Raw genomic sequence first — 19,642 nt, 5'->3', positions numbered from 1 at the left:
TTTATAGATGAAATTATCATACTCTGAAGAAGTCTGTGCTTCTCACTGATTTTTAGACATACTATCAGATGTGATTCAAAGATTGCTTAAGCCAGCATACAATTACAGGTGTACACCGGCTTCTTATATATTGTAATATCATACACTAATTTAATTAGCAGCCACTATGGCCCCTTTACACTTGTACGCGTACGCTAGTAGTTCGGAAGCGGCCGCGGTATTATCCGACGGTCGTACGTTCTTCCGAACCACATCATAAAGTCACTCAGTGAAAGGCTTCACAGATGAAGTCTTAGAGAGGAAGAGATATATAAGAAATCTCACTTCTCACAGATTCTTTATCTCTATTTCTATCTCTCATGTAATTAATAGGGCTAGTGGCCCTTGGCTACACACAACTATATAGACTGGAGTTTGTGAATACTATTCACAACTCAGCTTGAATGCTATTATACATTTGATCTCTACATTTTATCTTTCTATCATAAACACTTCTAGTAGTTAACAGTACATATCACACCAAGCTGCAAACACCCGAATAATCGCCTGTGAGTACTTATTCTTACAATCTGTCTTTATCAAAGATTTCACATTCTGAGTAAGTTATTAAGTTAAATAAACATCTACAGAATTAGCTGTATATTTTTATGTGTAATTTTCTATATATATTTTCATCATATAATATATCACCTTAAAATCTAATTGTGTTGTTGAGATATCATTGAAAATATTTCATCATAGTGATGGTGAAATGGCGGGTGTTGGGTGTAAGCGGGCGTTGAGTGGTTGATCACGTTAATAATAATAATAATACATGGAATGTACCTCGGTTGAATCAATAATTAATACGAATAACATATGCAAAAAAATTTTAATGTCCGGGGCTTCAGGAGTTGTAATATTAACCAACTACAGAATAGAGCTGTCAAACCTCAGATCTGGAGTTGCGCTAGAAGCCGAAGAGGGCACAAGCAAGACTGCTTAAATCAACTTTTTCCATTCAAAAGTCAATTTTGAATTTTCGAAGCCAGTGGTTATCGAACAAAAAACATCGTCATCTCTCCCGAACCCGGATATTGTCCATCAGCTCAATGTGCTCGCCTCTAACCATGACCATGCCTCTTCACTCAGGAATGTGTGTGCCTCGAACCTAGCTTCCTCCACGGGAACTACACCGGTAATGCGCGGAAACGGCCACCCTAACAGTTCTCAGAAGATCACGGATGCCCTATAATGAGGGAAGCCGACTTATTTCCCTCCTACTATTATCCATGTGTATTATTTTATGGCATCGAAACACGCCCGTTATGAGCAGGTTCCTCTTTCTCTCCGCTGTCGTTTTTACGTCGGTTGTATGTCAATCTCTTGTACCAACTACCGGCTCGGCGACATTTCCTGAGTGCGCTGTTGGGTGTCCGCTGCTCCAGGAGGCACAGGCGAACTGCGTCCCTCCAGCAGCGCCGGTAACAGATCAAGCCACCTATAGGTCGTGCTTTTGCCAATCCAGCCTCCTACAGGCCCTCCATAGCTCTCCCAATGGAGTCTGCGACGCCGTATGTCCGCCGGCGGAGCTAAATACACTGCAACAGTGGTATGCAGGACTCTGTGCAACAGGCAACCCCGAAGTGACCCAAACAACCACAACACTCGCCACATCCACCACGACGTCGTCCAATGCGGGACCGGATCCTGGGACCGAAACATCTTCAAAAGTGCATTATGAAGCCCCGCCAAGTTGGTATGTCGATTGTTCGCATTCTCGTTTCCCATTCCTCGACCTTTCTTTCACTTTTGTCAAAGATGCGTCCAACAACAATAGAAAGGTGTCGAACAATATAAATCTCGTCCACTAAACTCCGATAGGTTCTCCACCCACTGGCGGTGGGTAGTAATGATAATTGTATTAGCCATCGGATTTACCGCTCTTACTCTCCTCTTGGTTTATTTAAAACGTCGTCATAAGCGTAAGCGGGCTTACCAAGCGCCTTTCACTCCAGCCCAATCCGCTGTGGCTGATGGAGATGGCGGCCGGAGCAACTATAGCGGCCGTCAACCAACCTCCAGAAACTTAGTCGCAGCAGCTCTGGGAGACGATACATGGGGTCCACAGCAACATCTTGCACATCCACCCACCAAGGGTCTTGAAAACGATGTCTCTTCCGCCGGAACACACAGAGGGACAGAGCCTGGGCAATTCACCCGTGCACATCCGAGGAGTAGGAATATGCGAGGACAATCTCCTTCAAAGGAACAGCTATGATATTGCAGTGCCTGCTACATAAGCCTCAAGTTGAAAAGAAAGACATGGGTTTTTTACGCCTAGTTGGGTCCAGGGGACAGACAGCCTGATGTTGCGAAGATCAACTCACAACAAGAAGATAGGTGAAACCGGCGAACTTTTTTCTTCTCAGATGGAGAGTTAATCGCGCGGGCATCGAAATGAGTTTATCAAAAGGAGTCCCACGTCGATATGATTACTGTTGGAATAACCTGTCTTTAACAATTTTGTCCGCTCCAATCCGGAGTTTATCATAGCTTAATTGGTTGGTTTGGCCGTGCTCATTGCTTGACAATTATGGCCGCCACATCAACCCTTTTTATTTATTACCTCCCCCCCACGCAAACAATTGGGTGTTTGGAGACACGCATGCAGGCATGGAATACATACATATCCCGCATAGTTATGCCTAGGTATATCTAGAACACCTGAATATCTAATATCCGCGAATCCCGTTTCTATTGGTCAGATTGAGCATTCAAGAGGAGAGAGAGAGCTTGCTCGTGCAGAAGGCTGCATTGCAAGATCAGAGTTCGCAGAACTATTTATTACTGAAGAATTTCTATGTAATGGTTATGCTGACTATCTTCACCTCCTCCTCTGGTTTTTCTTTGTACGTCTTGACGTTTTCAATCTTATGTACCACGTCAAGCCCCTTAACCGCCCGCCCAAATATCGTATGTTTCCCATCGAGCCATGGTGTCTTCTCGGTTGTGATAAAAAATTGACTTCCATTTGTATTCGGGCCGGCATTCGCCATCGAGAGCGTGTACGGCTTGTCGTGACGAAGTGTCGAGAACTCGTCTTCAAACTCGCCGCCCCAAATCGACTCACCCCCTGTACCGTCGCCAAGCGGGTCACCAGCTTGGATCATGAATTTGCGAATCACCCGGTGGAATATAGTATTGTTGTAGTAACCATTGCGTGCGTGGGTGACGAAGTTCTCCACGGTTTTGGGAGCTGCGGAAGGGAAAAGCCTAAGGTGGATATCGCCTAGAGTGGTATGAAGCACTGCAGCTGTGCCTGTTTCTGCTGGTTTGGCTGCGGTAGCGGCAGTATCTTCACGCGTCCCAACGGGCTTCTCATTTTGTACATCTCGACTGGACTTGGAAACTTCCGTTTCATTTGTGAAGAGATAGAAACGGACCTTAGCAAAGCCGGTACTAGCAAGCATAGGATCCCGTTCTTCCGCTTCTTGGAGTAAAGGATTTGCACTGGCGGCCATCGAAACTGTTACCACCCCTTTTTTCTGCGGTTGCCCTTGATAGATAGCAAGGTTGAGAGCACGAAATGGTTCATCTTTACCAAAGACTCTCACAACGCGATTTGTGAATGTGTTGATGCATTTTATCCCCATAATAGAGCCGTACATCACAAAGTGGCCCGACTCGTCAAAGATCACATTAATCTTCGGCGCAGTAGCGGGGTTCTCAAGTCCCTTCTCAATTGCTATCCGCCGCCCAAACTCGATTTCCTCGAGCTTATAGAGTGCCGTTCCAGCCTGCTGCATTTCGGTGAGTGTCGTAATAGATTCATCATAGGAGCGGTATAATTTGCCAGTTGGGAAGTCAAATACTCTGACCTGCCTGTCAGGAAAGGAGAAAGTCGCGAATTGGTGACCTGATGGGGATATCGTAATGGAAGATGGAACCGACTTGGATTTTTTGAAAACGAAGAGATTGGTGGAAGATTTCAGTTCAAACACATTGTCTGGCTTTTCGTATGAAGTGTGTGGTCGCCAGTATTCGACCATGCCGGTTTCATCTGCAGAAATCACACAGTCATATGCATCATTAAAGGCCATGGCGACAACCGGGAACCGATGGATTGATGTTAACGTGTGGATGGGCTGAGGGTTTTCTCCTCGTCCGTCGTAAATCATAATGCCGCTACTAGAATCGCAGCTCACAGCCAACAGAGGCAACGATGCGCCTCGTTTATGTACCCAACATACACACCTCGGGACATAATCCAATGTTATTACAGCCAGGAGATCTACAGCTTGTTAGTGCCGAAACTTTCCAGCATGTCCAATGGTAGGGGGGGAATGAAGCTCCTACCGAACGTAATCACATCGAATATTTTAACCGTTTTATCTACTCCAACTGTTGCGAAGCTCCTCCCATCTAGGCTCACACTCGCCCCCTTCAACTCTCCAATATGGGCTCGGAATTCCTTCACAAACTCTACACCAACAGGCATTTTCTTCCAAAATTTAACCACCCCATCAATAGAGCTCGTAATAAGGAAGTCGGTATGAGGAGTTAAGGTAACGAAGGAGAGTTGGTCCTTGTGCATTAAGGATTTTGAATATCGGGCTGAAACTGGGAGAGCATTTACATAGACCTTTTCGTAGGGTAGCTTTCGTCGCTTCTTTTTGGGTATGGCGGAAGGTAAAGCAGGGCCAAAATCGTCTTCTGATGACGAGGATTCATCTGTTATGCGCCATTGTCAGCTACATTTTTCTCGTTCTATATTTCATATCGGAGGAAACAAACCATTCATTCGAGCGTCCTCCAGCTGGGAATGAGGCCGCTTGTTGGAGGTTGTGCTTTTGTTTTCTTCCTCTCGCTCAGCCATTGTCGGGATCCGCATCAGAGGAACAAGAGGTTTACAAGGCTAGTATAACCAAATAAGCCAGAGGCGCGTGGATCGAGGCTGCTGCGGCGTACCGTGCTGCTTGGGATGGAGGTTTGTCCAATGTGCTCGAAAAGGCTCAAGCGCGCGCCAACAGCTCGGACCACCCTGACTAAGAATTCCGCAGTACAATTAAGTTACAAAGAACAACCTCGAGCATTCGTCCATGGATTATTTGCTTGTTGCGGCAGTCCTGGCAACACTTTTGAACGCAGCAACCTATATTGTCGTGATCTAAGTTGCGATTCTGCCTTTTCATCATGGTATGTTTTGTTACTGTCGTATTCCTTGATCTATACCTGCTCTTTTGTTTCCATTCTAACCTTTGCCAGGCGTCATTCAATAATCCAACGCAGATTTTTGCCGAAGATGTTACGGAGGAGAAAGGCGAAAATGCTCGTTTGTCCGCATTTGTGGGTGCGATCGCGGTGGGCGATCTTGTGAAGAGTACTCTGGGGCCAAAGGGAATGGATAAAATTCTGCAATCAGCGTATGTTATCTACCGTCCAACTCTAGTGCGGGGCACGACAATAACAAAAACAATCGAACAGTTCGACTGGCGAGATCATGGTTACAAACGACGGGGCTACAATCCTCAAAGCTATAGCTCTCGACAATGCTGCTGCGAAGGTGCTGGTTAATATTTCAAAAGTGCAGGATGATGAAGTTGGAGATGGAACCACTTCTGTCACCGTGCTCGCTGCGGAGCTTCTAAGGGAGGCGGAAAAGCTCGTGGAACGGAGAATACACCCTCAGACAATCATCGAAGGGTACAGGATTGCGAGTCGTGCGGCACTCGAAGCCCTAGAGAAAACAGCTGTGGACAACAGTAAAGACCCTGTTGCTTTCCGAAAGGACTTGTACGCCATTGCTCGCACAACCCTCAGCTCGAAAGTTCTTAGTCAAGACCGGGATCAGTTCGCAAGTTTAGCCTGCGATGCAGTCCTCAGGCTCAAGGGGTCTACCGATCTAAGTCATATACAAATTATCAAGAAGGCTGGTGGCAAGCTGAGCGACTCGTACCTCGACGAGGGATTCATTTTGGACAAAAAGATTGGTGTGAACCAACCTAAGAGACTTGAAAATGCGAAAATCTTGGTCGCCAATACCGCTATGGACACTGATAAAATCAAAATTTTTGGTGCCCGGGTCAAGGTGGACTCAACAGGGAAATTGGCAGAATTGGAGAAGGCAGAACGCGAGAAGATGCGGGCGAAGGTAGAGAAGATTAAATCCCATGGAATCAACTGCTTCGTGAACCGTCAACTCATATACAACTGGCCCGAGCAACTTTTTACCGATGCTGGCATTGTTTCTATTGAGCACGCCGATTTTGATGGCATTGAGCGTCTCGCGCTAGTGACGGGAGGGGAGATCACATCAACATTTGACCATCCAGAGCAGGTGAAGCTGGGCCGGTGCGATGTTATCGAGGAAGTTATCATCGGCGAGGATACCTTGATTAAATTCTCCGGTGTTGCGGACGGCCAAGCCTGTACTATCGTCCTCCGAGGAGCTACGGAGCAGTTACTTGATGAAGCTGAACGGTCTCTACACGATGCTCTTGCCGTACTTTCTCAGACAGTTCGTGAACCAAAGGTGACTCTAGGTGGCGGATCTGCTGAGATGGTGATGGCAAAGGCAGTCGAACAAACTGCGCAAAACACTACTGGGAAAAAGCAAATTGCTGTCGATGCGTTCGCCCAAGCTCTCAAACAACTCCCAACCATCCTTGCAAGCAATGCTGGCCTGGATTCGAGCGACCTTATCACGAGGTTGAGGCAAGCCATCAATAATGGTATGACAAGCTCAGGCTTGGATCTTTTGACCCCTGGCGGTGGAATTGCAGACATGCGGGAATTAGGTGTGGTGGAGAGCTACAAATTGAAACGAGCAGTTGTGTCGTCAGCATCTGAGGCTGCAGAGGTATGTGTCTAAGCAATCTCTTTGTCATTCTTTCGTCTTCCGTTTTCCCCATATCTGCGTATGAGCTAACATCAATACACATTGTACAGCTGTTGCTCCGGGTAGACAACATCATCCGTAGTGCTCCACGAAAGCGAGAACGCATGTAAATGGCGAAATGTTTAAGACCCTGTCCCCAGTTAGAAGCGAAACGAGAAGGCCTGGCCACCATCATTTCCAACCTAACAAAAAAAAAAAAAGAAAACCATCAAAAAGCATGTCCCGTTACTCCCTTAAATAGAGAAATAGTTAATATGATGAACCTCGACCCTGAGACAATTGGAGAGCTACCTCATAATTATGGTAGCTAGAGAAATAATGCCTGTGAACACCCGTGCGCGGCGTACCCATATCTGGAAATTGGCATTGGATGGTACTTAACGGCTGATTCAGGTCGCAACACAATATCAGTTTACAAACTGGTCTATTCAACAACATGAGTTCATATATACTGCTGCCAGTAGATACTGACGCCGTCTGACGGAACGCTACCTTATAATGGGATTACGGGTATATATATATATATGTTGGATTGTTCAATTTTGCTACGCCTGTACTCTGCCTAACTCAATATTATCCACACCATGGTGGTAGATTCCAACGATGGTGTCCCAACTCCCGCCTAGTTTTCAACATATAGGAAATTGAGCTCCTTTTTAGCCTTGCGCTTGCCTCGAAATATGGTCTGAGCTGCCCAATTAAATGTGAAACATCTCAAGCGCTAAACTCAGCTGCAGCTTGAGATACAGAATTGCCCAATATATTTCGTAGAAGAGTTGCATAACATCCCTATAACTCCAAAGAATAGAATATCTGGTAGCCTGGACGCTGGTTGTGAATACACTGAGGGTGCAGTCAGAACAAGGAGACAATGAAATAATGGCTAGGCCAGCAATCCCATCAATGGATTGTTCTTGCAGATGTTAAACAAAGAGAAGTAAAGACCAGATAGTGTAAGCGGTTGACCGAGATTGTTTTTCTGCCGCGGGCCATCAGGCCAGCTATTGGATATTTTTCAAGGCGGTGAATCATAGGCCGCGCCAAGTATTTCCAAGTTCCAAGTTCTTGGCAGTCAACAATGCGACAACTTGCTGGCTTCCTTGTACTGTACATTATTCATTACATAGACTCTGTACGGACTGGTTGGGAAATCTGTACACAGTGGATCCAATCTCCTGTACCCTCAGCTATCTGGTTAAATGCTTCGTAGTGGAAATACCAATATTAACTAACAGTGCAGCTACTGTCCTTTGCCCCGAACCAAGGTTGCAGCCAATGTCGTGGTTGTTGTCTGGGGTTGCTGAGTAATACTCGTCCACAACAGCGTCCCGCCCAGCCAATTTCCTCCCCAACTTCCGCTCGACCAGAAGCAGACTTGTTCCATCTTCATTCAGTTTCATCCGTTTCCATCTTCTGGTCGTCTCCGTCTCTCCCTTTTCCTCTCATTAATCTCCTTTCTTTCCCCCCCCTCTCGCTCTCTCCCCTTCTCCCTCTCTCCCCTTCTCCCTCTCTCTATCTCTCTAGAGCCACTCTTGTAACCACCCGACTCGCCCTCCTCTCTCCTGGAGCGGGAGGTTGAATCCACTTTCTAATGTCACCTACGGGCCTGGCGGATCGTCTGCGGCCTCAATCAGTCAGAGAACGTTCTGACCTGCTCTTACCACCACTGTAGGCCTCCACCATGGTTTGGCGGCTGCCTGGTGCCCGCTCTCCTCTTCCGACCAGCGTTGCCCTCCTCCTTCTCCCGCTCTTGGCCGCTCAGCAGCAGCAGCCTCTTGCCCACGATGTCGAACCGTTACATCCTCATTTCCGAGACACCTACGTCCAACCACACGCTCAATCACACTCACTCGCAAACTCCAACGATGCGAGCGCCGTAGCAACTGTTGCTCTGGCGGCCACCAGCCCCGCCGTTCGAGCACCTCCTGCCCAGGCCAGCTCAAATGCTGGTCCGGTTCCGCAGCTCCAAGCGCGATCCTTGCAGGATTGGGAGGTTGAGGACTTTGTCCTCTTGGCGACCGTCGATGGAACCATCCACGCGAGGGATCGAAAGACAGGGGCCCCACGATGGGCCCTCGAGGTTCCAAGCAGTCCAATGGTGGAAACAATCTACCACCAGTCCAACCGGTCTGGATTTGCCGATGCGCAACCGGAGGATGATTTTATTTGGATTGTAGAACCCAGCCGGGATGGAGAGCTTTATATATACAATCAGGCCCCCAATGGAGGTCTCCAGAAGTTGGGTTTGACCGTGAAAGCTTTGGTTGACGAGACTCCATATTCCGGGATCGACCCTCCCGTTACCTATACCGCTAGAAAGGAAACAACCCTCTATACCGTAGATGCTCGCACCGGCGCCATTATTCGTGTCTTCAGTTCTCGAGGTTCCACCACCGCAGCAGAGCAGAGTTGCCGTCGTGTCAATGATCTAGAGGTTCTCGATGATGAGGAATGTGAAACAAAGAATGGCACGCTCACCCTTGGCCGGCTCGAGTACATGGTGACCATTCAAAATACAGAAACTGGAAATCCCATTTGCACTATCAAATATTCTGAATGGGGCCCGAACAATCGGGATATTGACCTCCAAAGCCAATATTTCCGAACAATGGACAAACGACACATCTACAGCATGCATGACGGTGTCGTCTTCGGATTCGACCATTCAAAGGTGGACGGACGTCGTTACACCCAACGATTTACTTCTCCTGTTGCGCGGGTTTTTGATGTGGCCCGCCCTGCTCGCCCTGACTTGCCAGACACGTCCCTTGTTCTCCTTGCCCAACCACTTATTCCTCCAGATGACAGCTTTGGCGCTAATACGCCTGAAGATCGAGAGTCCCGTGTTTTCATAAACTGCACGGAGAATGGTGGCTGGTATGCCATGTCGGAGGCCACGTATCCTCTTGTCACAGGACGTGCCAGACAAGCGGAATGCTACGAAAAGGACTACCTCATCAGCGAGAAACCTTTGATGAGCCACAGCCTTGCACAACAAAGGGCTGCGTTGGTTGGTGTCCACTCTCTCAATGAGCCGTCAGGCAAATATCAGCGAACTATTCCTAGTATCTCTGGGCCCCCAGCCGACTTGTCGAATGATACCCCCCGAGATATTGCGAGAGTTCCACCCAAAGCACCTCCCCTACCTACCATTAGACCTGGCCATCTTATTCAAAAAGGGTGGGACAATGTCGTTGATGTCATTGTTACCCTAATACTCCTCACTTTTGGGACATTTCTTTACTTCAACTCAAACAATTTACAGGAGCTTGCGAAACAGAAACTTGATCTTAAAAATGTCATTTCTATCAATGGGAAGACTCTGCCCACGGCTCCTTCTACACCGATAATCACCTCAACGCCGCGAATTCCTCCGGGTTTTGTTGTGAATAAGGTGCCGTCTTCCAATGACGTGGATTATGCACTTGAACCTGGCGTTACTGTAGATATCACCGTCCCAACCCTCGACCAGGGTGGTGATAATATGCGTCGACCGACGTCACAACATCCAATCGAGGATAATAATTCAACACCTAGAGTCAGGATCCAGGAACCTGTTCAAAATAATAATGAGGACGACGACGTTGAAGAGCTAACCCTGCTTCAAACGCCGGAGAAAGCGAAGAAAAAGGCTCGCCGTGGAAAGCGGGGTGGTGTGGCGCATAAACGTGGAAAGAAGAGTCGGAACCAGAAACAGGATGAAGACGCAGATGGTAGGACATCCACGGAGCCCCCATCCGAAAATGACCACACTGAGATCGTGAGGCGGCCAGGGCTCGAGAGGCAACTTTCGCGAACTATTTCAGCAGAGCTGATGGAAATGGATGGGTCAATTAGAATCGGCCAACTAAAGGTTCATACAGATACAGTTCTGGGCCATGGTAGTCATGGCACCGTGGTCTACAAAGGCTCGTTTGATGGTCGTGATGTGGCAGTCAAAAGGATGTTGGTGGAATTCTACGATATTGCATCTCACGAGGTTGGTTTACTGCAGGAAAGTGATGACCATAAGAACGTCATTAGATACTTCTGTCGAGAGCAAACCGCTGGCTTTCTATACATTGGACTGGAACTCTGTCCCGCTTCGTTACAGGAAGTGGTAGAAAAGCCATTTGATTATCCCACTCTTGTCAACGGAGGGCTCGACGTACCCGATGTTTTGTGGCAAATCACCGCTGGAGTCCGATATCTCCATTCACTAAAAATTGTCCATCGCGATCTAAAACCCCAAAATATCCTCGTGGCCGCACCCAAGCCCCGAACGGGTTCGACTTCTCTTCGGTTGCTGATCTCCGATTTTGGATTGTGTAAAAAGCTGGAAGATAATCAAAGTTCTTTCAGAGCTACTACTGCACACGCTGCTGGGACGTCTGGTTGGCGCGCTCCTGAACTTCTTGTTGACGACGACCAAACCGTTCCAAACATTTCAACCTGGGACAATCAGAGCGCCGACTCCTCGGAACCTGCAGTCGTTGATCCCCAAACAAACCGAAGGGCAACACGTGCCATTGATATATTCTCTCTGGGATGTGTATTTTACTACGTGTTAACTCGTGGGGGTCATCCATTTGACAAGGACGGCAAATTCATGCGCGAGGCGAATATCGTCAAAGGATATCATAACTTGGATGAATTGCAGAAACTCGGAGACTACGCGTTCGAAGCTGATGATTTGATCCGGCAAATGTTGTCTCTGGATCCACGGCGTCGGTAGGTTCTTCAATTCATATATAGCCAAATCCCCAACCTCAGAGGAATTGATCGAAAGTGACTAATGAATGCTTCCTTAGCCCTGATGCTACCACCGTAATGCTGCATCCTTTCTTCTGGCCGCCCGCGGATCGCCTTAGCTTCCTCTGTGATGTATCAGACCATTTCGAGTTCGAACCACGCGACCCTCCATCCGCAGATCTTCTCTGTCTTGAATCCGTCGCTCCGGATGTCATGGGCTTGGAAATGGATTTCCTCAAACTATTGCCAAAGGACTTTAAAGACAGCCTTGGCAAACAGCGGAAGTACACAGGGTCGAAGATGCTTGACCTTCTGCGCGCTCTTCGGAACAAACGTAATCATTACAACGATATGCCGGAACATCTTAAGGCTCATATTGGAGGGCTACCGGTGGGCTATCTTCAATTCTGGGCTGTGCGGTTCCCCAGCCTGCTGATTAATTGCCACTGGGTGGTTATGCAGCTGGGTCTAACAAAGGTGGAGAGGTTCAAGCGCTACTTCACACCGCCTGTGTGAAGAAGTAAGAGATTTTTTTTTTATTATTTTTTTATTTTTTTAATTTTCTTTTATTTAAAACAGGATGGATTGTTCTCAGCAAATGATACGATTATTATGAAATCTAGACGATAAGTATTGATAGAATATTCATTTTTCATTGTTTCGTCAACGGAAATTTATTGTAGGATATGAGACATGATGGAGGCTTTTTTTTTACATTGTGTTATTAGAATTGGAAATACGTGGTACTTCCCCCCCCTTTTTTTTACTCCTCCATTCACAAACTGAGGTAAAAAGACAGTTGTAGGCCTTCCCTAGAGTGTAATTCCCCACAATATAGGAAGCATAGCTTGTAGAATTACTCAATAATTATCCCAGGCTTAAAATGAACTACTTTTCACTCAGAGATGTTAATGGCTTTTGGTGGTTGCAATGGCCTGGTGCTCAGACAGCAGTCATTTAACTACCGTACGCGTGGGTGTTGGGTGAGCAAATTGCCAGGGCAAAGATCGCGCGATGTTCACAGCGCGCACTCTAAAGTTGACCTAATGAGACAACACAATTAACTACAGTACAACAACAACACAACGCAGCATTGCCCCTCTTTTCTCCCCAATCCACTTCTTCCGTTTCATTTACAACCTTGAGATAGCAATTGTCCTCGTCGCCCTTCACGTCTCAGGTGTTCTCTTCTCGCTTTTTCTCCTTCCCCCTCTTCCACGCTAAGCAGCTTGAGAGCTCTCGCCGTTAATCCCTGCGAGGATCCCTTTGCTGTCCGATCGCATGCCCCATAGCCAGCGTCCTCCATCATCATATTCAATATTCGTGTGTTAGGAACGCTTTTTCTCTTTCGCTGAGCCTTTGTTGGCTTCGTAAACCTCCTTGTCTGGCGGCCATTGAGCCAACAACAACCCAATCTGGGATACTCCCCTCTCTGCGCGAAACTCCCATCCCTCCAGCAAGGAAATTATTACTAGACACACCAACGGGGTGAGGAGCGAGGCCGCACCCCGCCTCGCACTGCGACAATGGTGCTTCTCCGTTTGACTGTCAAAGTTTACCCCCGGGAGCAGCTTGGTCGGCCATCTACGCCAAATCAGGCTGGGGAAAATGAGGGCCGCAAATCCATCAACTTTCTCCTACCGGTACACCAGCCGGAACGGGTGATGCTGGGGAATTTGGCTCATATGATACGGGAGAAATGGATGACATTACAGCCTGACGCTGGGTGAGTTGATATTTCTTCACTGCAGATTGGGTAGTCGAGGAGGAGAGTACTGGGTTTCGGCTAACAGTCCTCCATGACTTGATCCCCCACTTAGACCGCTCGAAATAAAGAAGCTCGTAGATGACAAGCACCCGGAGGACACCCTGGATGCAGCATTGACAGTGGCAGATGTGTTTGTGGACAACGGGAAAGCTCTTGCCGACGGCCTAGATCAGAGAGGGGCAGTACGGGTCATCCAACAGCCTGGGCGCCCGGAGCGATATGGGTCTGTGGTCCAGGATTGGGGTGCTATAGCGAGCAATTACGCTCGTCCCTCTCCGCCGTTATTTTTGGATCAGCTACGTCACGAAGATCGTCCCATACATACTGGATTCAGAGGGGGGCCTGTCGCTGGCCCCTCGCATGCTGCGCAGGTTCCAGAGTCTGACTATGTACCCCAGTCCAGCGAGATTGGTGAAGAAAGATCCAGCGGATATGATAACCATACCCATGCGTCGCCTATTTTGGTGGAAGACTCGCAGAAACCCAGAATCTTCGCTTCTTCTGCTGGCAAAAGCCTGGGTATATTTACATTTTCTTTTCTTTTGAACACTGTCATATCCTGTACCACAGTACCCGCTAACTCTCTATGTTTTTACATGTAGACTCACGCAACTATGAATGCACCATGCCGAAAGACCTTAGTCGATCCGTTATGACTACCCAGGAAGAAGATATAGGTTATGGCGGTACTATTCACGATGCATTGAAATATACAAATGCTAAGGGTAAGTCCTACACTATCATTCAGATATCCCTTACGGTTGTCATAGGTGTTAACTTACATTGTCTCCCTTACCAGATGAAGCGGCAATGCGAGGGATAGAGCGACAGGAATTGCTGAGCGCCAGCATGCCCCCACCACGAGTTTCGGCGGCGCCGCAGTCCTCATTTCCCAGCCACAAACTTCGTTCCACGTCTTCGACACACAGCAACTTGAATGCTACAACATCCCATAAGAGAGAAGCAGAAGCTGTGGACATCTATGCCATTCCCTCCACTAGCCAGGAGAAGTTCAAAACACCTCAGAAGCCTCAGTCTACCAAACGACAACGAAAGAATATAAGTCGAACTGATGAATTCACAATAAAAAACAATATGGAAACTCTACTTGTGTCCCCTGGAGATAGAGCGAACAACGCGATCATCGTTGATAGCGATGTAGGTGAGGATAAGCGGACTAATCAGGCCCAGAGCCCAAGGGATGATAATGTAACCACCGAAAATCAATCAGGTATTCGACGTGGGACTAGGAAGTCAAATATTCGCGGCCCCGGAAGAATATCCATGGCACTTAAGCCCGCGATTGCGCCTCCTGGGAATGCGAAAACTTCCACCCCAGGTTCGACCGGTACTACGAAAGCACCTGCAAAGAAGAGCATCTCTGTCGTAATCGCCGATTCAGATATTGAAATTGTCGATCGGCCCAAACAACACACGGAGAGGAGCAGTGGTGGTCAGCAGGGGGACACCTCCCAACCTAGAGGAAATGTAATCGATGGCGGAAATAACGATGAAGGAGATCGCAATGCATCGACTGGCGCAAATGGCACGAACTCCGCAAAAAGAGGTTCAACTCAAAGGTCCAATGCCTACCAGTTATCACATGTGGATGCTGAAGATAGCAATCCTATTTACTCCGATGTCTCAGATAGCGATATCCCGGATGATTCCGGAGCGTCTTCTTCAAGGGCGCAGAAAAATACTCAAATCGCGACCCCCCAGAAGCCTACACAAAAGCCGACCTCTTCGCCGGTTGAGAGACGCCAAACTCCAGGTAGTGGCAGCGCGCCCTACTCACAGACTCATAACAGCCTTGGCACCCTTGAATTGACAACGGATCCAGATAACATTCCCGAGAAACCATCTCACAGCTCTCCCAGTCGCCCTCGCGGTGCACAGGAGCTCGAACTGGGAATTACGTCACCACCGCCGAAACTCTCAAGAACTCCTTCGACGAGCCAGCCAGTTGTTGCTCCTGATGCCAGGGGAAACACCAGGAGTGGTGTGTCCACCACGCCAGCGTTTCCCCGCCCGCGTCCAGCAAGCCAAAGTCAAACGGAGCGTCGGGGTTCCCGTCTAGAATCCGAGAAAAGCAGCACGGGCGATCCGCGTACGCCTGTGATGTCGGCACTGCGTTCAGTTCAAAAATCTACGCCCAGAACTGTATCTAGCCGACGTTCTGTTTCATTCGTCGACGATCCAAAAGTTGACTCGCAGCCCACTCCCTCTTCGGCCTCATCGGTGAAAATCGGCAACACCATGTATCCACCCGGAACAACAGTGGAGTGGGTTGAATGGCAGCGTACGGATGCTAAGCTTCAAAAGAGAATCGATGAAGCAAGGCTCCAAGGAAAGAGCCAAGGCTATTGCGCGCTCTTGGAAGAAGTTAAGCATTTTACGGAGAAGTTGTACGATGCCAACTCGAAGAAGATTGGATTTAAAATTACCAAGTACGAGCGGAAGTTGAACAAGGCCAAGGAAAATCTTCAGGGTCATCCTGAAGAGGATCACCATGCGGCAAGTAGCTCAGGGGATGGTCATCTTGAGAATAACCATAGGAGAGAAGACGAAAGTATGAAAAGAAGCAAGAACCACACGGATGTGATGGGGACACCAAAGGGGACTAGAAAGAAGTTGAAGCACCAAACTGGGCTTGATGGTACCTCGGAGGAAGAGTCTCAAGGCGAGAAGCCCCACGCCAAACAGCTATCAGATACTCCTGCTCCCGGGGATTCCCTAGTCTCCCCTTCACTTGAGACTCCTTCCACAGGTAACTTTGTTGTGGCTATCAGCCCATCACCAGGAGGAATGGGCAATGGAATCCCAGGAAAGAATGTGGAAGAGGCAAAAACCTCTAAGGTTGGAAACGGGCTGAAACGAAAACGACCAGAATCGGGCACTGTCAAATCGCCCGACAACACTAAGCGCGTCCGGTCGGACTACAGACCCCATTCCGTAGAGCCTGAGCGAGAGCGAGAGCCGAATAACATGAATACGAATTCCCCGGGGCAAGAACGCTCGGAGGAACCAGAACAGCGCAACGGAAAATCTCCCGCCAGAGATCCCATGTCATCATCAGACTCCAGCAGCTCCGATTCTGACACCGACTCAGAATCCGACTCCAACCTCACCCTAGCGAACGCCAATATAGGCAATCGGCCCTCCTTGCCTCCTCCCGGAGGCTCAGCGCGGAGGTCCCTGGTCACGCCGTTCCGCAGTATCAACAAAACCTGGCCGAACAATGGTGCTCAGTGGTTATCGGAAGAACCAGAAAATACCCACACCACCACTACTACTCCCAAAGGGGCTGCCACCGGATTCGGTGCGCCAACGTCATTCTCCCAGCCTGCACCTGGTAGTACCGGTACTGGTGGTGCTAGCAGCCCGAGAACGTCCAGAATACCTATGAATGGCGGAGTCCGTGGTGCTCCACGCGACACGTTGAAAACGCTTTTAGAGCGCCAGAAGGGGAGTGAGGATGAGGGTAGTGCGAAGAACATGTCTGCGTCTGAGAATGGTGACGGTGCGCAGGGCGAGTATGGTGGTGGTAGTAACGGGTTCCGCGGTCTGAATGTCCTCCTCCGCAGGGCTGGGCTTCGGTAATTTTTGCTATGGAGGTTTCTCCTTTCTTCTATTTCCATTTGCGAATTTTTACCCCAAATGCCAGTTAAACGGTGTTGTCCCTGGCCGCCAGGCAGGAATTTCGGTTTCTGCTTTTTTTTTTCGTCTCCTAGTAGATCGGGACTTTTGTGAATTATCTATTTGATTATCTGATTATTTGCTTTTTGTGATTGGTGTTAAGAGGGAGCAAAACTGCGGATATTATGATAGCAAGCGAACTCTTGTAATTTGAAGCGACTGATTTCGGTATGTTTTTCCCGTCTTCCATTTCCTCTTTGTCTTCAATATCCCCCTCCTTACCTTTTTTTTCCGTGACGCTCAATCCCCCTATTCCTGTCCATGGGAGTATATCCGCTACCCGGGTTTGAAGAATGCTTTTAGATGTTGGGCGTGAAGGGAAGTGATACCCGGGGGGTGTGTCCCAATCGGTGAAATGGGAATGAGGGCGGTGCAACAGGATTGTTGAGCCCTTTTGTTTGATTGGGCCTTTGAAAGCGTTTGCGTCTCCCAATTCTGGAGCCTGCATAGGAAGACCTACGTAGGCGATTTCGTTTGTTCTACTACTCCCTTTCTCTTTCTATGTGGTTTGTGTATGATAGTTGTTCTACGTCAAGTTGATTTGATAGCTATTGAATTAGCTAGTTAGTTCATTTGAAGAATATATGTAGGTAGGGAGGTAAATAACTTCATGCAAAATTGCAAAACCAGATCGCGGCACATGGTTCCAAAAAATACATCCGGCTTAAGCTGTTAGTTATTCGAAAGTTGGGTTTTCATTTCTCGTTCATCATTGGTAAGCCCGGCATGTAAAAATAGTATTTCGTACTCCCACTTTTCTCTAACTGGTAATTAAATTAAAAGGTACCAAAATCTCAAATTCGTGTTGTTTTGTCACTCCACCCAGACGAAACACAACCACCAAGGCCGAAATTACCGTGAAACTAAGGGAAATTAGCATCGTAATTTATTTCCCTATGGCCTCCTCCATCCATCCCTGAGGCACAGGCTCGATATCAACCAGCCAGCCAAAGTCATCCAAAATATCCCCGGTTTGGATCCCCTTGAGCGTCTTCAGCAATTTCCTACAGATCTCGCCACCCTCATCGCCCTCGCCAGAATTGAAAGTGAACTTATCATTCTTCGACTTCATCGTAATGCTCTTAATCGGCACAAGCGCCGCCGCCGTCCCCGCCGCCATGACCTCGTCGAACTCCACAAGCTCCTCATACCCAACCCGCCGACGCTCGACCTTGTAGCCAAACATCTTCGCCCCAATCTCACACACAGACGACGCCGTCACCGAATCAATCACGTTCTTGCTATCCGGCAACACCAGCGTGATGGTGCCCGTCCCTTTATCCCTCCGCACGCCGATGAACGCAGAGGTCGAGAACTCATCGATCTCCGTGCGCGTCTTGCTGTCCAAGTGTAGCGTGATGCCGTACCCCTCCGCACGTGCTCGGTCACTATGCCGCAGGACGGGCGCATAGTTGCCACCGACCTTGGCGGAGCCCGTCCCGTCGGGTGCAGAGCGGTCAAAGTCCTCGAGGATCAGCGCGTCGACGGCATGCACGCCGTGGTAGACGCCCGTGGGCATAACGAAGACGACAAATGTGTATTCGTCCGGCGGGGAGAGGCCGAGCTGGGCGGAGGAGCCGAAGATGAGGGGCCGGATATACATCGCTGCGCCCGTGGAGTGCGGGGGTACGAATTCAGCATTGGCCGCGACGGCGAGGCGGACGCATTCGATGAAGTGCTCCTTGGGCACTGGAGGGATGGAGATGAATTCGGCGGAGTGCTGCATGCGCACGGCATTTTTCTGGGGGCGGAAGATGGTTATGCGCCCGTGGGCGGAGGGGGAGGAGGAGGAGGGTGCGTGGCGGAAGGCTTTCATGCCTTCGTAGGCTTGTTGGCCGTAGTTTAGGCCTGGGGCCATGCCGTGGATTGGGAGGAAGGGGGATGCGACGAAGCGCGGGGGGCTCCATTGCGGGCTGGAGGAGTGGGAGAAGTGCGATTCGACATGACCGTTGACTGTTGGGAGACGGGCTATTAGAGGGGGTTTTCGGTTGTTTATATGCGACGCATCAATGGGGTGGGTCAGTGAGTCAGTCATACCTTCGCGGACTTTGAAGCCGACGTTATTCCAGTCTGGACAATTGGGTTCGCTCTGTTAGCCGCGGTAGATCCCCTTCCAAACCATTGTCTGCTAGAATGCGAATCGCATTTGGAGAGAGTATCACAACATACCGATCGAGTCGACTGGTGGCGGAGGAAAAGCAGAGGTCATGGTACAGTACAAGGAATTTTTATATAAATAGGTAGATAGATAGCAGATTAACTACTAACAAACTAACCAACTGCCGAGTAAAATGTCTCAACGAATTGAAGAAATACTATAAGGAAGAGGATACCTAGAATGGGCGGGTGAGAGTAGGTATTTATTATTCCGCCGCCAAAAGGCGGGGCGGTGGAGGAAGTGGAGAGAGTTCGGGGCATTCGTAAAGCTTAGTTTAGTTATATCATCCGAGATCGGTCTGTCTTCTGCGGGTTTAAGCTGCTTGAACAATGAAAGGTAAGGATTGAACTGTGGTTCTCCTGCTCTATCCTGTAGGGAGATGCATATAAATACGGATGCGTTTGGA

The 19,642-nt window shown here is 48.7% G+C and overlaps 6 protein-coding genes across 6 annotated transcripts; 4 read left to right on the top strand and 2 right to left on the bottom strand.

Annotated features, from left to right (window-relative positions):
* Positions 1-828: 828 nt before the first annotated feature.
* On the top strand, positions 829-4,767 carry BDCG_01934 (uncharacterized protein). Its single transcript, XM_045417482.1, has 2 exons — positions 829-1,738; positions 1,864-4,767. The coding sequence occupies exons 1-2, from the start codon at positions 1,224-1,226 to the stop codon at positions 2,258-2,260; spliced, it is 912 nt and encodes a 303-aa protein (XP_045274278.1). The 5' UTR covers positions 829-1,223; the 3' UTR covers positions 2,261-4,767.
* BDCG_01933 (peptidylprolyl isomerase) lies at positions 1,028-4,969 on the bottom strand. Its single transcript, XM_045417481.1, has 3 exons — positions 4,777-4,969; positions 4,339-4,713; positions 1,028-4,273 (listed from the first exon to the last, which is right to left on the bottom strand). The coding sequence occupies exons 1-3, from the start codon at positions 4,871-4,873 to the stop codon at positions 2,841-2,843; spliced, it is 1,905 nt and encodes a 634-aa protein (XP_045274277.1). The 5' UTR covers positions 4,874-4,969; the 3' UTR covers positions 1,028-2,840.
* BDCG_01932 (T-complex protein 1 subunit beta) lies at positions 4,777-7,686 on the top strand. The gene is made up of 4 exons (XM_045417480.1): positions 4,777-5,178; positions 5,248-5,405; positions 5,467-6,841; positions 6,931-7,686. Exons 1-4 carry the CDS (start codon positions 5,176-5,178, stop codon positions 6,988-6,990), a joined length of 1,596 nt encoding a protein of 531 aa, XP_045274276.1. The 5' UTR covers positions 4,777-5,175; the 3' UTR covers positions 6,991-7,686.
* A 329-nt stretch (positions 7,687-8,015) lies between these two features.
* On the top strand, positions 8,016-12,660 carry BDCG_01931 (IRE protein kinase). The gene is made up of 2 exons (XM_045417479.1): positions 8,016-11,590; positions 11,671-12,660. The coding sequence occupies exons 1-2, from the start codon at positions 8,562-8,564 to the stop codon at positions 12,125-12,127; spliced, it is 3,486 nt and encodes a 1,161-aa protein (XP_045274275.1). The 5' UTR covers positions 8,016-8,561; the 3' UTR covers positions 12,128-12,660.
* A 19-nt stretch (positions 12,661-12,679) lies between these two features.
* BDCG_01930 (uncharacterized protein) lies at positions 12,680-17,764 on the top strand. The gene is made up of 4 exons (XM_045417478.1): positions 12,680-13,337; positions 13,432-13,898; positions 13,982-14,104; positions 14,179-17,764. The coding sequence occupies exons 1-4, from the start codon at positions 13,138-13,140 to the stop codon at positions 16,980-16,982; spliced, it is 3,594 nt and encodes a 1,197-aa protein (XP_045274274.1). The 5' UTR covers positions 12,680-13,137; the 3' UTR covers positions 16,983-17,764.
* BDCG_01929 (branched-chain amino acid aminotransferase) lies at positions 17,498-19,528 on the bottom strand. Its single transcript, XM_045417477.1, has 3 exons — positions 19,248-19,528; positions 19,116-19,148; positions 17,498-19,031 (listed from the first exon to the last, which is right to left on the bottom strand). Exons 1-3 carry the CDS (start codon positions 19,285-19,287, stop codon positions 17,965-17,967), a joined length of 1,140 nt encoding a protein of 379 aa, XP_045274273.1. The 5' UTR covers positions 19,288-19,528; the 3' UTR covers positions 17,498-17,964.
* Between the last annotated feature and the right edge of the window lie 114 nt (positions 19,529-19,642).

The sequence above is a fragment of the Blastomyces dermatitidis genome (assembly GCF_000003525.1).
Source record: "Blastomyces dermatitidis ER-3 genomic scaffold supercont1.2, whole genome shotgun sequence".
NCBI classification, from domain to species: domain Eukaryota; kingdom Fungi; phylum Ascomycota; class Eurotiomycetes; order Onygenales; family Ajellomycetaceae; genus Blastomyces; species Blastomyces dermatitidis.
This window is presented reverse-complemented; position numbering and strand designations above follow the sequence as displayed.

Coding starts and splice junctions, on each gene's coding strand:
- BDCG_01933 (XM_045417481.1), bottom strand. CDS start 4,873: ATGCGGATCCCGACAATGGCTGAGCGAGAGGAAGAAAACAAAAGCACA. Junction 4,714..4,776: donor GGAGGACGCTCGAATGAATG/GTTTGTTTCCTC, acceptor GGCGCATAACAG/ATGAATCCTCGTCATCAGAA. Junction 4,274..4,338: donor ATTCGATGTGATTACGTTCG/GTAGGAGCTTCA, acceptor AACAAGCTGTAG/ATCTCCTGGCTGTAATAACA.
- BDCG_01932 (XM_045417480.1), top strand. Junction 5,406..5,466: donor GATAAAATTCTGCAATCAGC/GTATGTTATCTA, acceptor ACAATCGAACAG/TTCGACTGGCGAGATCATGG. Junction 6,842..6,930: donor CAGCATCTGAGGCTGCAGAG/GTATGTGTCTAA, acceptor CACATTGTACAG/CTGTTGCTCCGGGTAGACAA.
- BDCG_01929 (XM_045417477.1), bottom strand. CDS start 19,287: ATGACCTCTGCTTTTCCTCCGCCACCAGTCGACTCGATCG. Junction 19,149..19,247: donor GCCACCAGTCGACTCGATCG/GTATGTTGTGAT, acceptor CCAATTGTCCAG/ACTGGAATAACGTCGGCTTC. Junction 19,032..19,115: donor CGGCTTCAAAGTCCGCGAAG/GTATGACTGACT, acceptor GTCTCCCAACAG/TCAACGGTCATGTCGAATCG.
- BDCG_01934 (XM_045417482.1), top strand. CDS start 1,224: ATGCCCTATAATGAGGGAAGCCGACTTATTTCCCTCCTACTATTATCC. Junction 1,739..1,863: donor TATGAAGCCCCGCCAAGTTG/GTATGTCGATTG, acceptor AAACTCCGATAG/GTTCTCCACCCACTGGCGGT.
- BDCG_01930 (XM_045417478.1), top strand. CDS start 13,138: ATGGTGCTTCTCCGTTTGACTGTCAAAGTTTACCCCCGGGAGCAGCTT. Junction 13,899..13,981: donor TTCTGCTGGCAAAAGCCTGG/GTATATTTACAT, acceptor TTTTACATGTAG/ACTCACGCAACTATGAATGC. Junction 14,105..14,178: donor GAAATATACAAATGCTAAGG/GTAAGTCCTACA, acceptor CTCCCTTACCAG/ATGAAGCGGCAATGCGAGGG.
- BDCG_01931 (XM_045417479.1), top strand. CDS start 8,562: ATGGTTTGGCGGCTGCCTGGTGCCCGCTCTCCTCTTCCGACCAGCGTT. Junction 11,591..11,670: donor TCTCTGGATCCACGGCGTCG/GTAGGTTCTTCA, acceptor ATGCTTCCTTAG/CCCTGATGCTACCACCGTAA.